The 14,583-nt window shown below is 46.3% G+C and overlaps 1 protein-coding gene across 3 annotated transcripts in view; it reads right to left on the bottom strand.

Moving 5' to 3' along the window:
- Positions 1–10,167: 10,167 nt before the first annotated feature.
- The window catches only part of GPAM (glycerol-3-phosphate acyltransferase, mitochondrial), a 58,000-nt gene continuing 53,584 nt past the window's right edge, over positions 10,168–14,583 (bottom strand). For all 3 annotated transcript variants that reach the window (XM_080822358.1, XM_080822360.1, XM_080822359.1), the window contains exon 21: positions 10,168–14,000. In XM_080822358.1, the coding sequence (XP_080678484.1) occupies positions 13,884–14,000 (117 nt within the window). In that variant the 3' untranslated portion in view covers positions 10,168–13,883. The remainder of the gene's footprint in view (positions 14,001–14,583) is intronic.

The raw sequence follows: 14,583 nt of genomic DNA, 5'->3' as shown, positions 1-14,583 counted from the left end.
CGGAGCTCAGTGCCTGGAATGAAAGCTCCCCGAGGGCGGGGAAGTCAGTGTGGTTCACCGCTGTCCAGTCCCTTGCTGCACATAGTAGCAGCTCAGTGGAACGGATGAAGGTGTCCAGTGCCATAGGAGAAATGGAACGAGGGTTCAGAAGAAGGAGCAATCACTTCCAGGTGACCCAAGAGGGAAAAGATAAGGTTTGAACATGCAGAGGTGGTGACAAGGCTGCCGAGGAGGGCTGGGTCTAAGGAAAGCTCGAGTGGTTCCGGGCTTGAGTCTAGTGAGCAGTGAGGGCAAGGAGAGAGGACGTGGTCTTGGAGAGCTCTGGAAGGTATTAGCAGAGGAGAGGAAAGGCTCCTGGAAGGTGGACAGGAAGGCAGAGGCGACGGGGGCAGGGAGACCAGAGAGAGTGACAGAGTGGCCAGAGGCTAAACTAGCACAGGGGATGGGCAGAAGCCCAAGGCAGAGGTGACAGGGCTCCCTCGGGCCTCACCCACTGCCATCCTTGTTCCACTGGGGACAGCAGACAGGGGACCTAGGACTACAGGAATCACACCTACCTCGGCCCTTTCTGTCTCACCCCTCCCCATTCCTGTCTCTTCCTTCCCCTTTCCTCCACTTGGAAGATTCAGCCTGAGGTCTCATCTGTGGCCCCCCTTGCTAAGGAGCCCGAGGAGCTTCTCAAAGCCCTCCCAGGGAAGCCCACATTCTAGTCCCGGGGTCTGGGAGCTGGAGGGCCTCCTTTTCAGCCCTGGGTCCGGGAGCCCTCGGTGAAATGCTAGCACCACCTAGTGGACAGAGCCGGAATGCGCCACGTGGCCACACCCTGCATCCCTGTATGGGGGACCAGACCCAGGCAAACTGGCGTCTGAGACTTCATGGCCTCAGGAAGGCTGGGGAGGCTAGGGAAGCACAAAGCACCATTCCTGAACACGCTGCCCCTGTCGTGTGGCTGCCGTAGGTTTTGCCGGAGTGTTCCAGAGATCTCTGGCTAAGGGAGAGAGTGGGCAGATGGAAGGAGAAAAAGCAGAGGGTCCTGGGGAAAGTTTCTGAGCCATCTGGAAAGGGACAGACCCTTGACAGAGCTAAACATTTATAAAGCATTTCCTATGCGCCAGGCTTGGTACTAAATGCTTCCTGAACATTCGTTATCTCATTGTATCCCCTGTGGGTGGAGGCGGGTAATCAAGAAACAGCTGGGAGGTCTCTGGGCTGGTCAGTAGGGAGCTGGGACTCGAAGCCTGGGAGCCTGGGCAGATTCCAAGCACTGACGGAATCACAGAGCTACAGACACGTCAGCAGCAGTCATGTCCAGAAGACAGTTTACCCAGAAGCCCCCAGACTCCTGCGTGGGGCCCTGCGTGTTCAAAACTAGGTTGGTGGTTCGGGGCTCTGTACCTGAAGAAAGCGGTGAACACGGAGTCCCCCATGATTTCCTGGTCATGGCCTGCATTTCCTTATCCAGACTTGGGATTTGCCCATCCGGCCCCCTCAACACCGGCCCTCACTTCCCCTCCTGAAACCCCTCTCTGTCCCTGTCCCGGGGCGGGCGCGTGTAAGTCCTGAGACAGACTTGTGGGTCCTGGGAGGCGGGCTTCAAGTCATGGGGGTGACCATGAGGCTACACTTCCGGTGCGTCCCCGGACTCTCCCTCCCACGACCCTCACCCCTAACACCCCCACCCTCCCCCCACCTGGGGTGACTGTGGGGACTTACCACACCCAGATCATGACATTCAAGCACTGGAGGAGAAGCTCAAGGTCAAGGAAGCCCCGGGGCTTGGTGGAAAGAGCAAAGGTTCCAGCACCAGGCTGGCTGGTGCTGGAACCTTTAAGAAGCTTGAGGCCTTTCCTTGAGATGTTCCCGCCTCCACTTCTTCATCTGTAAAATGGGGAGCGGCTGGCTGTGCCTGGAAAGCTGTTAGCTCAGCCACCAGCAATTAGTTCGTGCTCAATATGTACCATTTTATTCTCCCCTGAAAAAAATACATTTCCCATCTGCACACTCAGATGGCTTTCTTTTTTGTCATTTTAAGTAAATGCATGCATTTAGAGACATTGCTCAGTATTCAGGGGAAAAAATGGGAAATCTGCAAGCGTGGTGATTCAGTGACCTCTGACCCTTGGCTTCAGTAACAGGAAACAATCAGGTGGGGGGGGTGAGGGAGGGGGAGGGACTGTAGCAAACCAGAAGGCACAGGCCTCATCTGAAGCCATTGTTCCAGGGAGAATACAGACCCAGTGCTGCCAGATCTTCTAGTAATCTTAAGAAAAGCTAGGATTTTAGAACTTAGAAATCTTTTGATAGCTTGCACATCGACTCCATTTCTTGGGCCAAAGTTACCAAAGGAGGCAAGTCTGCGGGCTGAACGAAGCCCACAGGTGACCCATGCGCAACTTAATGGTTCTGTGAAATTTAATTAAGGACTGAGATTCTGCAAGGATTCCTGTTCCCACCGCCTGATTCTCACCCTTCCTTCCTGTTGGGTCCCCAATGTTGGGTCCCCCAATAATGGGTCCATGGTCAAAGGAGCGAGACTGATACAAAGCGAAGGTCAAGCAAAGCTTTATTTCCCGCCAAGCATCAAGAATCAGACCGACCGTCAAACAGACTGGTCGGGGCCACCCCTTACAGAGAGGACCACCTCTCTCTCCCTCACAGACGAACTTTTATAGAGCAAAGGCCATGTGGTTGGGCCTGGCCATGCACAGGTGGCCAATGAAATTGTAACACACAGGGAAAGCTGCACAGTCATGCTAGGTGACCAATTGAATTACAATTTACCCTAGTAGATATATGAATCAGCCTATCACCTTGGTCAGAATTGGCGCCCAAAAGGTGCCCAAAGGGCGGGGCCCATACTCCTTGGTAGCTAGAAGACAGTATGCGCCCCCACTGATCGGATGTCTCCACCTGACCTGACCCACCCTTGTATTTGGGCTTTGTTACCTAGGACTGGTTTCCGGGACTTGTTTTTAAGTAAGTTCCCCCGGGGGGGGGGGGGGGGTCAGGGTCAATTTAAGTTTTACAACAAAATGGCAGTTCAACTGGGGTGGGGCCGCTCTGGCTGAATAGGCCCTTACACTTCCAGACCCAACTGAAGACTGACTGCCGTGCACCCCCCTCAGTCACCTGTCCTCCCCGGATCGCCCACAGCGGGTCCTGTATTTGCCTCCAGGGGGTAACTTTTCTTGGGAAAAGTCCAGTGTCTCCAAGGAGACGGGGAGCTGCTCACTTTACACTTTGTATCCTATCCCTCCCGCCTATTAAACTCTGTCAGCGTTGGCAACCGATAACAATAAGACTCCCCGAACATTTACCACCTGAATTCTAATCTCTCCAAGCACCGTGTTGATCTTCCGCACTGGCAACCAGCAAAAGAAGCAAGGACAACGTTTATAGATCCTTCCTCGTCACCAACTCTGAACATGGAAGGCAAAGTGGGAACTAGAAATGTCAGGTTCTCTCCCCCTCTCTTGAACTGCTCTGCTAGCCGGCACGACCGTGCATCGGTAAGTCCAACCTAGCAGCAGTCTTTAGAAACACTCTTAACATCACTTTGTACCTCAGCGTCTAGCCAACGAATAGTCAGGATGGCTGTCTTGGTTTGGGTTCCCCGAAAAGCAGCTCCTGAGACGAGAATTTGTCTACAGGTCATTTATGTGTGAGCTGACGCCAGGAAGCCCCAGTAAGTGACGGAGAAAGGGAGACGGGGAAGAGGGAAAGCCAAGAAAAACCTGTAACGAGTGGGTCACTGTCATGGCCGGTGGAGCTTAATCCCACTGGGGATCCTCTGAATTGTCCCAATGAGGGGCCAAAAGGCCAACTATTTATCTTCTGGTCCCCACTCCCTCCTTGGCTGAGGGTGACTCTTGGGATGTTAACATTCCGGCACTTCTGGCTTGCTCTGTGGGTCCCTCATGCTTCCCAGTCAGAGACTGCCCTCAGCAGGGAGATCCAGGCAGACAAGAGGGGCTGGAACGTCCTTGGGTCCTTGGGTGACCCCCAGATGGTCGAGAGGGTATGGACAGAGTCCTACAGAATCTCCTGCAAGAACTCTACCTCCAGAAGACCCAGTTCCCTGACACTGAGAGAATGAATTACACTTGCAAAGCATCGCCCTCTGGCCCATCTCGGTTCCCCATGATAGTCTGGGACTCTGACTCTGCTGTAATTTACAAGCGGGAGAAATCAGGTGTTTGCCCAGATCGATAGAAACAGTTACTGACTCCAATTTGTAGATTTGCTGAACTTTATATCACTGAAGACCTTGCCAGGGCATTACTTTACACATAGCAAAGCATCTCCTCCTTTCAAATTATATTCTAATTTTTAAAGCTGATTTCCTCACATCTTTTCGGGAAATTTGTCTGGTTCCTGGTGCATCTGTCTTTGTACATTTGAGGGTCACATCTCTGCTAGAGAAACCGATGTCTACAGAAATTCAGTGTCTGCCACATTCTGGTTCCATCTAGTGTCGTGAGATCCGAATGCCCTTTCAGACAAGTACTCTTTCAACTTGTACATTTCGCCTTTATTTATGTGAAACTGTTTCCTGGGCACTGGCAAGATTTTATTGCTAATAAAATTGAATTAGAATGGCAACCATGGACACGCCATTTACACCGATGCTCCCGGTACAACAGATTAGAGAGCACAACGAATTTTCATCGGGAATGACCTCAATGGAAGGCTGTTGCCAATAAAAATTAAGTTTCGAGCTGATCAAAAACAATGGTTGTGTTCCACTGCCAGTCTGAAACATTCTTTCCAAATTAATTCGCCTGCTTTGTGCCTACAGTGAGCGGGAACTTCAGTGGGGAAAAGTTAATGAGGCTGGAAGGCTCCTACAAAGCAGATTCTGTAAAACTTCAGAATCCAGAGATAGAAACAAACTTTCCATAAAAACATGACTTGGCAGTTTCCAGCCTTAGAGCATTACCCTGTACCATCACTGTCCCCGGAGTGCAGATTAGAAGTGATTTATTCGGTGCTTTGTAGGGGAGGAGAGATCTCCTGACCCCAGACGGAGGGGCCAGGACTGTGGGCTGCCCTGGGGGAGGACCGGGTAGAACCTCACGTCTTCCCTCCGCCTGAGAGACCATGACTTTTCCAACCCAGGGAACACAGAGGAAGACGTTGGCGTGAGCCCAACCAAAGCCTGCCTGGCGCTCAAAACACCTCCCAGATGATGCCCCCTGCAGATTCTGTCGGTGTTATTCCTTCTCTCTTCCAGACGTGGACCCCCAGGGAGGCTGAGTGCCTCCCCTGAGCGTTTCTAAAACACAGTGCCAAGGGTCACAGCCTGCTAGCGACGTGACCTTGCCTAATTGCTCACTTCAGTTTCCTCTGAGGGTCTGGAGGACCACCACCAAGTGATCTGCATGGTGTTTGTCCCACGAGATACTAAAAATACTGTCCCAGTATTTTTAGTCCCAAGAGGCTTCACGAACTGGCCCTTGGACACCAAGGGCAAAGAGACTCCAAAGAAAGAGGCAGACCTCTCCAGATGGGTAGGCAGCAACCTGAAGGAAGGGAACTCACTTACCAGGCTTGTCCTGGGCGGCAGCAAGACGAGATCTCCACACGGGTATCTTGTAAGTTCAGAGGAGCCCTTCACTGGGTTCTGTCATGGAAGCCCTCTAGATGATCTGAACAAGGCCCTTCTCTCTCAGCGCTACCTCCTTGAAATGGCCGCTAAGGTAGGAATCTTAGGCGAAATGTACATTCCAAGTGAAATGTACAGGGGAGGGGTGAGGAGCTTCCCAACGCCCTGGTCCAGCCTGCAGGTCAACAGGAGGTCACGTTCTCTCCATGACCTCCTCTGACAGGTATGGCAATCACTGCTGAGTTTTGGCTCTGAGCCATAAAAGATGCACAAAAATGGCAGCCAATTTGAGCCATCCTCAACCCGGAGGGTCTGCTCCTGCTCAACTCTGTGTGAGTACCACGGTCGAAGAGGGCATCTGCAAAATCTTCCAAGCGAGTCCCTCTTTGTATAGGGACACCCTCACAATGCATTCTTTTTTTTTTTTTTTTTAAGATTTTATTCATTTATTTATTTGAGAGAGAGAAAAATAGAGCAGGAGCAGGGGGTTGGGGCAAAGGGACAAGGTAAAGCAGGCTCCCCGCTGAGCAGACAGTCCAATGCGGGGCTCGATCCCATGACCCTGGGATCATGACCTAAGCCAAAGGCACATGTTTACCTAACTGAACCACCCAGGCGCCCCGCAATGCGTCCTTGAAGAAGAAATTAGGTGGAGTGAATGTGGGAGTGTTTTGTAAATTTGAAATGTTGCAACTGGATGGGATTGGTTTTTCTCTATTTCCAAAAAGTTTAGCTCTGAAAGGGAAATGAGGAGTCACCTAGCATTCAGCCCCAGGTTTTACAGAGGAGGAAATTGCCCGTGCTCACCCAGGAGTGGAGGAAAGAATCTAGAACAGAAGCAACATCATCTGACCGACAGCCAAACGGAATGCAAACCAGCAAACAACATGAGCGAACTCCCAAGCCGTGATGTCCAGATAATTCCTGCTTTTAGTGCGGAACGTGGAAAATTACATGATAATGTGAAACTAGAAGAACGTTAACTGGCTCCAGCAAAACAATGTGTAAGACTTTTTACTAAACATTTTTTAAAAAAGGATTTGAAGGGCCATAGAAAATTCACATACAGAACAAAATTTAGGCAGGCCTTCCTTTTGATAAACTGAGTGCTGAGAACCATCCAGATGACAAGTCACACGAGGCTGAAGGTATGCCTGCCCTTACCTACAGAGACGGCTGAGCAATGACAAAGCTCAGTATTACCATGGCCCAATACAGGTGTACCCCGACATGCATAGAGGGTCCAAGGCCCATTATCCCGTAGCCCAGTGCGGTCAAGTTCACTTGGTGGCTTTCATACTTTCCTGAGAAGAAGCCATTTTGGAAAGGGTATTTATCAACTCATCTTCGCGCCTCGTTTTCACTTCCTGAGTACAATGTAAAACTCCAATTTTTGCCAAGGCGGTATAACTAGAACAGGGGTTCTCAAACTCTATGAGTCCCTGAGGGTTGGTTAAAACAGATTGCTGGGCACTTGGGGTAGGGCCTGAAGTATTTGTTTTTCCAACAAGTGGTGCTGATGCTGCTTGTCTGGTGATCCCTCTTGAGAACCACGGACCAGGAGAGAGCAGATATATTCAATCCCTCCCTGAAATCCTCATCATGGGCCGCACGTTGTTCTGGTTCTTCCTTATTAAGTGAAGGGAAGCAGGTAGCTCTCTGCCCCAACATGCATGCCTAGAATCATACAAATAGAAGCAGGGATATTTTGCTCACTATTTGAACCATAAGGAAATAACAAAGCATATTCATTTGGCCTCAAATGCTCCAAAAGTACTACAGGAGATGGGCTTAGTGGGATTCTGGAAAACCGAGAGATTACTTGGAGACCATCTGGACTCTTTCCCTGTCATCTCCCCGTTAAGTGCTCAGATTGGTTCAAGAAGCAGAAGCTAGATGTTTATAAACATTTCCTTAAAAGTAAATTCGAAGATGGTTAAAGGTCTCAGGCGGTAAATCCCTATGTTTAAAAAAAAAAAAAAGAAAAAAAAAGTGTAGTAGAGGATGAACTGCAGTGGCCAAAGTCCTGGCAGGACAGGCATTTAAAAAGCTCCTTCCCCAAAGGAGTATAGCTGAAACCAAATGTAACCAAAGGACATATTATGCTTCCAGAAAAATCTCAAGGAAAAATATTGCAAGCAAGAGCCGTTGCTGTTAGATCAGACTCTGAAGACTGGAGAGATTCAACCAGTTAGCAGGAAAGGTAGAGATAAATTTCTCCTCCCAGAATATGGAGACACCAAAGTAGTTCTGCATGACACAGATTATTTCTTCTTTAGAGATGGTGACATTCTCGGAAAGCATGTAGACTTAAGTAAATCATTATCGAAATGGCACCCAGTGAAGCTGCCCATTCCAATGAAGTTGTGAAATCTTTCATCATGTAAATAATTTCCATGTCTCTCTTTTATAATAAGCTAATGGTATCCCCAAAAGGTAGCTTCTTTCTCAACTCTTGCAGGATGGTTTTTGTCACTGACCTGCAGGTGCATGCCCCATGGATACGGTGACCATGTACTCTATTATCTACACCTAGATGCTCCTGAGAATCAAAAAGGGCATTATTAAAGTTACAAAGGGACCATGGCAGGCAAATGGTGTCTAGGTATAGGATCAGCCCACCGGTAAAGAAACCAAAAGGAACCAAGGGGAAACCCATGTCTGCTCTTGCCGTACGTAGGCACGTCACTTCTACTAATTTCTCTATCTTCACTCTGTGACTTAAGGAATTTCAACGGGTGTTTGCAGGGGTCTCTTCTAATTTTTAACGGACCTGCTATATGAAGGTGGCAAGACGTTTTCCCAAAAGGCTGTAAATTGAGCTTGTGCACTTATTGTCATCACTTCCTGCCAGAGGTAGCTTTGTCACGAGCACCAAGGCCACCAACAGTGGCAACCCTGGCTTGTTTTGACATACCCTTTCCTTGATGTGGCCACAGCAATGAGCCAGACATCAAAGGCTGACACGGATGCCCATTGCCTGCCTGGTTAAACATTACCCAGTGGTCATCATCAAAGCTTTGCTTTGAGACTTCATCCCTGCTTACCTCAAATGAACAAGGTCAACCTTCTCCCAACAATGGATTGTGCTCTGGCTCCTGGAAGGGACATCTAGAACTGGTGCTTTCATAGCTGTTTTCTCCCAGGCCAGAAGGCATGAACTGGCCACTGACAAGCCAGAAATGGGTGAGCAAGCCAGTGTACGTGATCACATCGTTTGTTGTAAAAGTTGGGTATTTTCATATAAAAAACAGATTTCAGACAGAATTGACTTTAACTCAGAGTCTCCAGCAACAATACCAGGACCATCCGATGAAGAGTGGGAGGCAAAAAAAAAAAAAAAAAAAAAAAAAAAGAGCTGGAGAAGGTGGAGTCCTGAAGGAGACAGAAGACCGGAGAGCCAAGGAAACTAGAAGGACAGAAGCAGCATCTTACTGAGAGGCCAGGCTGCGGTATGGACATGGCAGGTGCTATGGGCAACAATTAGGAAAACCCCTTTGTATTTGTCAAGGAGGGACATAAGAATTTTACTAGCTATGTGTGTAGGAGACAGACTGCACGGTGTTAAAAAAAGGAACAAACAAGACTAAAATGAGTGGGCACCGAACTGAACATTAAGAGACTAGCCTTCAAAATGAACAACCACTTAGAGAGAGTGGTTGTAAAAAAGGGAATTTTGTATGATAAAGGGAAGGTCACATTTGGCCACAGCAAGGGAGTTGCTAATGCAAAGAAAGAAATGAATGCACCGGGACGCCTGGGTGGCTCAGTTGGTTAAGCCACTGCCTTAGGCTCAGGTCATGATCCCAGGGTCCTGGGATCGAGTCCCGTATCAGGCTCCTTGCTCAGCAGGGAGCCTGCTTCTCTCGCTGCCTCTGCCTGCCTCTCTGCCTGCTTGTGTGTACTCTCTCTCTCTCTCTGGCAAATAAAATCTAAAAAAAAAAAAAAGAAAGAAAAAGAAATGAATGCACCGAAGGACAAGGACATAATCCTGGCAACAGTCTTCCAGAGCAAACCAGCGGGGGAAAGTACAAAGTTCAGATAGAGGGTCTGGTGGAGAGCAGATGGGATGGTCTTGAATGTCAGGTTCACAGCCATGTTATGTACCCATAGGACATGGACAGTAGAGGGCACGCTCTTGAGAAGGCTGCACTGAGTGATTTTGAAGGATCTACAGAAAATAGTGCTGTAAGAAAATACTTGCCTTACTTGTCAAAAAAAGGTCAACTAATATTTTTTGAGCAACTATTATGAACTAGTGGAAAATAACCCAACACTTCAGTACAGGAGAATATGACAGAAGCACCAAGTTTAAAGGAATCTTTACAGAAACTCAAAGTATATCTCTGTAATGAGAACATGTACTAAGTCGAGCAAATGCTTGATCAAATTTGGAGAGCTACGGATCAGTAATAACACCATGCACGGCAGGCTCATACATTTATGTAAGATTATCCCCTATAAGCATTTTAATGAAGTTTTATGTAAAATCAAACAAGAACAATTGTTTATCTAATGAATTATGTTGGGAATTTTTAATTACAAATGCAAGACATCAAGAATATATTCATTTTTTGGTTTATTAAAACAAAACTACACTTCTGTGCTTCTTACAATACATTAACAGGCATAAAAATCAAACAACGTCTCCAAATAAGTTTCGCTCACAAAATCACGCAGTATTATTTCACAGTACTTTATAGTAATTCTTTTTACAACAATTTAACATCTCTTTGTACAACAGGAAAATAACACCTTCCATCAAGGCATTTCAGAGCTCTAGATGTTTAGAAATAAAGTCAAAATTCTTTCAAATGCAATCATTAGTTTGTATTAAACTAGAACACCAGATGCCAAGTCTCAAGTTCCTAAAAAGAGCATTTTAAAAAACAGATTACATCCAAATTAAGTCTTATAAACTTCAATGATAGGTCTTAATCATATCTAAACACTAGAACTATCTGTGGATAAAAATCTGCATTCAGTTGTGCAATATTTTCTTCTAGATCTGAATTAAAATCTTAATTATTTACCCCAGTTAATCCTTGTGTTAACTTTATTACTTTCAGGGAAAAACCCAGGATCATGGACGGTTGATCTCTCCATCAACAGAAAGAGACCTGACCGCCTGTATTACAGTTTTCTGTGCTTATCATCTCCAGGGGGAGAACATACATCCACTAACTCTAACAGGTGATTGTACAAAATGCATGCAAATTCTGCCTCCCTAGCATCCTGCATTGGTTTGTCCCCTTAGAGAACTACCTAACGTAGTGTTTCCCAAATTGTTTTCCATGGCATACTAGTGAGAGGTTCATAGGGATGCCAAGGGGGAAAGAGGTCCTGGCATCACAACAGTTTGGAAATGCTGCATTAAACAGGCCTGGGACCGGCACAGCCTGAGCCCACGCCGTGCTAGAGCGCACTGTGAGTTTCTAAAACAAGAGGATCCACGTACACACTTATTTTACCAGCAACACATCCACGAAACACCACGAACATCTCACAGAACACTCAGATTACATGGAGAACCATGGGAAATGCTTTTCCCCTTCAGGTGCCTGGAAGTTCCATAATCTGAGTTTACATTCATGGAAATCCCTGATGTATTTTCTCTACTTATCCTCATGACTTCAAGAGACTGAACAGATCTGAGAAGGCAGACTAAGGAGTTACTAGTTCTGTGTTACTAGTTCTACACGTCTCACACAAGTTCCTTCCCTTTGCTTTTCTTGAAATTTAAGGGAACAAAAAAATCCTTCCTCTTTTCTGAAATCACTTAGGACATCCTCGGTTGGAAAGCGTGCAGATTCATATTGCTTATTATTGGATTTTTTTTTTAATTTGACTCACAGTCTTCCCCTGGAGGGCATGCATTTCAGTTTTAGAGAAATGCAATAGAGTAAACTGTAATAAATTATTTACAAGCACCTAGTTTGTATAATCTTACATGGAAGCCATTCGCTTTTGGAAAACAGTGAGAATAAATCTTTAAGCAAAACAGTGCTATCTGGAAGCCTTACTGTGATGATGTATGGTTTTTTTTTTCCAGTAATGAGGCACTGAAGAATGAGTTGTGCTAAAATTAACTCAGGGTCAGCTTGTCGCGATGAGCATAACTTTGGTTGAGATTTTTTCTTCCTTAAAAAAGGTTTTCAAAGCACCAGTTAATTACAAAAAGCATGCATATTTATTCTCACAGTGAGTTAAGTTGCGAGAGAGCTAGCAAATCATATATTGCATTCTCCAAAGCATCTGATTACATTTCTAGAAACAAACCAACTGAAAAGAAAAATGAAGCCAGAGAAGCCATTGTTCCCTGCTCAGGCTAGCACAGCAGCCCTTAGCGGAAGTCACAGGCAGGGCAGCAGAGTCCACTCGAAATCAGTCCCAGCCTTGACTTCCCAAGTAACTCAGAGAGAGCTTGAGGAAGCCTTGATCTATAATTTAGAGGGAGGATGAGAGAGACTAGTGCAGTGACTGCCGCCCAGAAAAGGAACACCGTGGGGATAAGTAAGTCTCCCTGGGTGTCCCCCACATGCACGGCTCCAGCCAACAGAAGTGTCCTCTGTCCCCGTTAGTACAACAGAGCACTACCAGGCGGGGACCCTGCTCCACACCAGAGCCGCAACAACACTGACAATGGCTAAGGGTACATGAATTCCTACAAAGAACAAATAGATTTTAAACACAGAATCTGAGAAGACTGGAAAAAGCTCACGACAGCACGGCATTATTGCTATGAGTTTCAGACGAGATCTTTCATACGACGTGAAGTACCGGTCAGTCCCCTTCCTTCTCCCGACACACACGGGATATTCATGAGACGCCATTAGTGTTTCGAGTCCAAGCTTATGAAAGTACAAACTTTATTCTCAGTACTTCCAATTCAAAGACTATATGCAATATTCACCAGGAAAAATTCCTAACTCCATAATACCATTGGAGAGAAGAAACAGTAAGCTGTCAGAAAATGTTTTAATATCACATGATCTTTATGAAATCTCCATAGTTACCACAATGAACAGTAATGCTCCCTGCTCCTAAGAAGGCACCTACCCATTATGAACAGACAATTTTTCATCATAATTTGCCACCATGTGCATTAGGGTTTAGGCATATAACCATACACATTTTTTTTAAAAAAAACATGGTTTTTCCTCACAGCTAAAAATTTTAACTGCCTCCAACCACGGAGCAGTCAATCCGGCTACCACACACGTGGCACAGATTGCGCACCACACAACTTGAGCGGGCACCAGTCATGTGGACTGGGTGCAGTGCACAACCTATACACAGTACAGCAGCCTCTAGCCACAGCACTTTCCGCTCACATAGTCTATCAGGCCAAGCTAGTCAAGTTAGGACAGTTGCTGTTTGGTTGGAGAATGTCCAAGAAACAGCTGTACCCAGGAGAGGCAGGTGCCACCTGAGGGGTGGGAAGGGGTACGGACATAAAACAGGTGTCGTTCCTAAATACTTGCTGGTCATTTAAAACTCAATGGCACTTTTTTATATGAGCAAAAGTTCAAAGTCAGTGTTCTGGCCAAGTTTACCTTGAATTCTGCCAGCCAAATCTACCTCCTGATGTGAACTGTTTGATCACATTAGCTCTATTTCTGACCTAAACTAATATTGTGTTTTCGTGTAGCTTGTCAAACACTTTCTAAATCTGACTGCAAAGGACAGCACAGTGATACCTGGGTGTGATCTAGATCAGCCCATTCATTTGTAAAGCACTTTGGATGAAAGGTGTCCCCTTTAAAATGAGCTACTATTGATGAAGATAAAACTGGAAAAAAAAAAAAAAACAGTGAATGGGTGACTCAATTATGTTTAAAGGAAGAATTAACCATTAATCAGAAAATATACCGACAAATTATCCGACAGTATTAAGTATACTATGTAAGATTCGGTTCTAGAATGAATCTACATTTTTGTGCCCATCACAGTAATTTAGTCCTTAATGGTGATACTTAAAAGGGAAATCTTTAATAAATTCCAAAATAATTTTTTGAGATTTCATTGTGTCACCTATTAATGATGAGTTGCAAGTGGAGGCTGGGGGCCCCCGAGCGTCCCACGGAGGCTGTTGTGTCATCTCGGAGTAGGGGGTAAGCACAGCCCCGTGGAGGGGAAGGCACTTGTCTTCCAGCACGTCACAGCAGGACAGGGCAGGCCTGCCCACACATCGGCACCTTCAGCTCTCGAGCCAGAGGCTGGAGCCTGCGAGGGACTCGTCTGATACCCTCCACTTGCCAGAGGTGCCAGGAGTAACCTACAGCACCACGAAACTCAGAATGTACTCTAGGAGTTTTTGCCGGTTGCACTGAGGTAGAAACGTGCTGCTGAGTTCTAAAACGGACACTCTCTTTTGTTTGGTCTCTTTGAAAACCTAGAGAGAAAGTTGAAATTAAAGACAAACCAAAACAAGAAGATATTTCTGTCACCAACCCTGACCTTTGTTCTAGACCCAAAAAGCAGTCAAGGCACATAACACTGTACCCTGGTTTTAAGTAAATGGATGTGTGGGGGTTCATGAGTAGGGTTATGGATGCAGGTGTGATGGGTTTCTTTTGGGTAGAGTCCAAACAGCATACTATACTTTAAAATCTGTGTTAGAATAAAGTCACAAAGAGTTCCTTACAAAGGCCATTAGTACCTCCACAGAACTCCTGTCACGTATGACACATGGAGTACAGTACACCAGAGGAAACTTCCAGCAATACCGGTAGAAACACAGTAACTGAAAATCATATGACTTAACTAACATCCCTGCTGAAAATTGTAGTAGCATGTTGAAATGCACTGCCACTTGTTATATGTAAACAGCTTGGGGATGAAGGTGAAAACCAGGAAAATTCTGGAACATTCAAATAAATCTGTACTGGTGTGTCCCACTTTCTATAAGCCTGTCCCCCTCCCAAACCCCAGAAATGTGGTCATGATCAGTCCAGCAGAAACTGCTTTTTCAGGGC

The sequence above is a fragment of the Martes martes genome (assembly GCF_963455335.1).
Source record: "Martes martes genome assembly, chromosome: 14".
In the NCBI taxonomy this organism is placed as follows: Eukaryota; Metazoa; Chordata; class Mammalia; order Carnivora; family Mustelidae; genus Martes; species Martes martes.
Note: the sequence above shows the minus strand (reverse complement) of the source record. Positions and strands in the feature narration are given on the sequence as shown.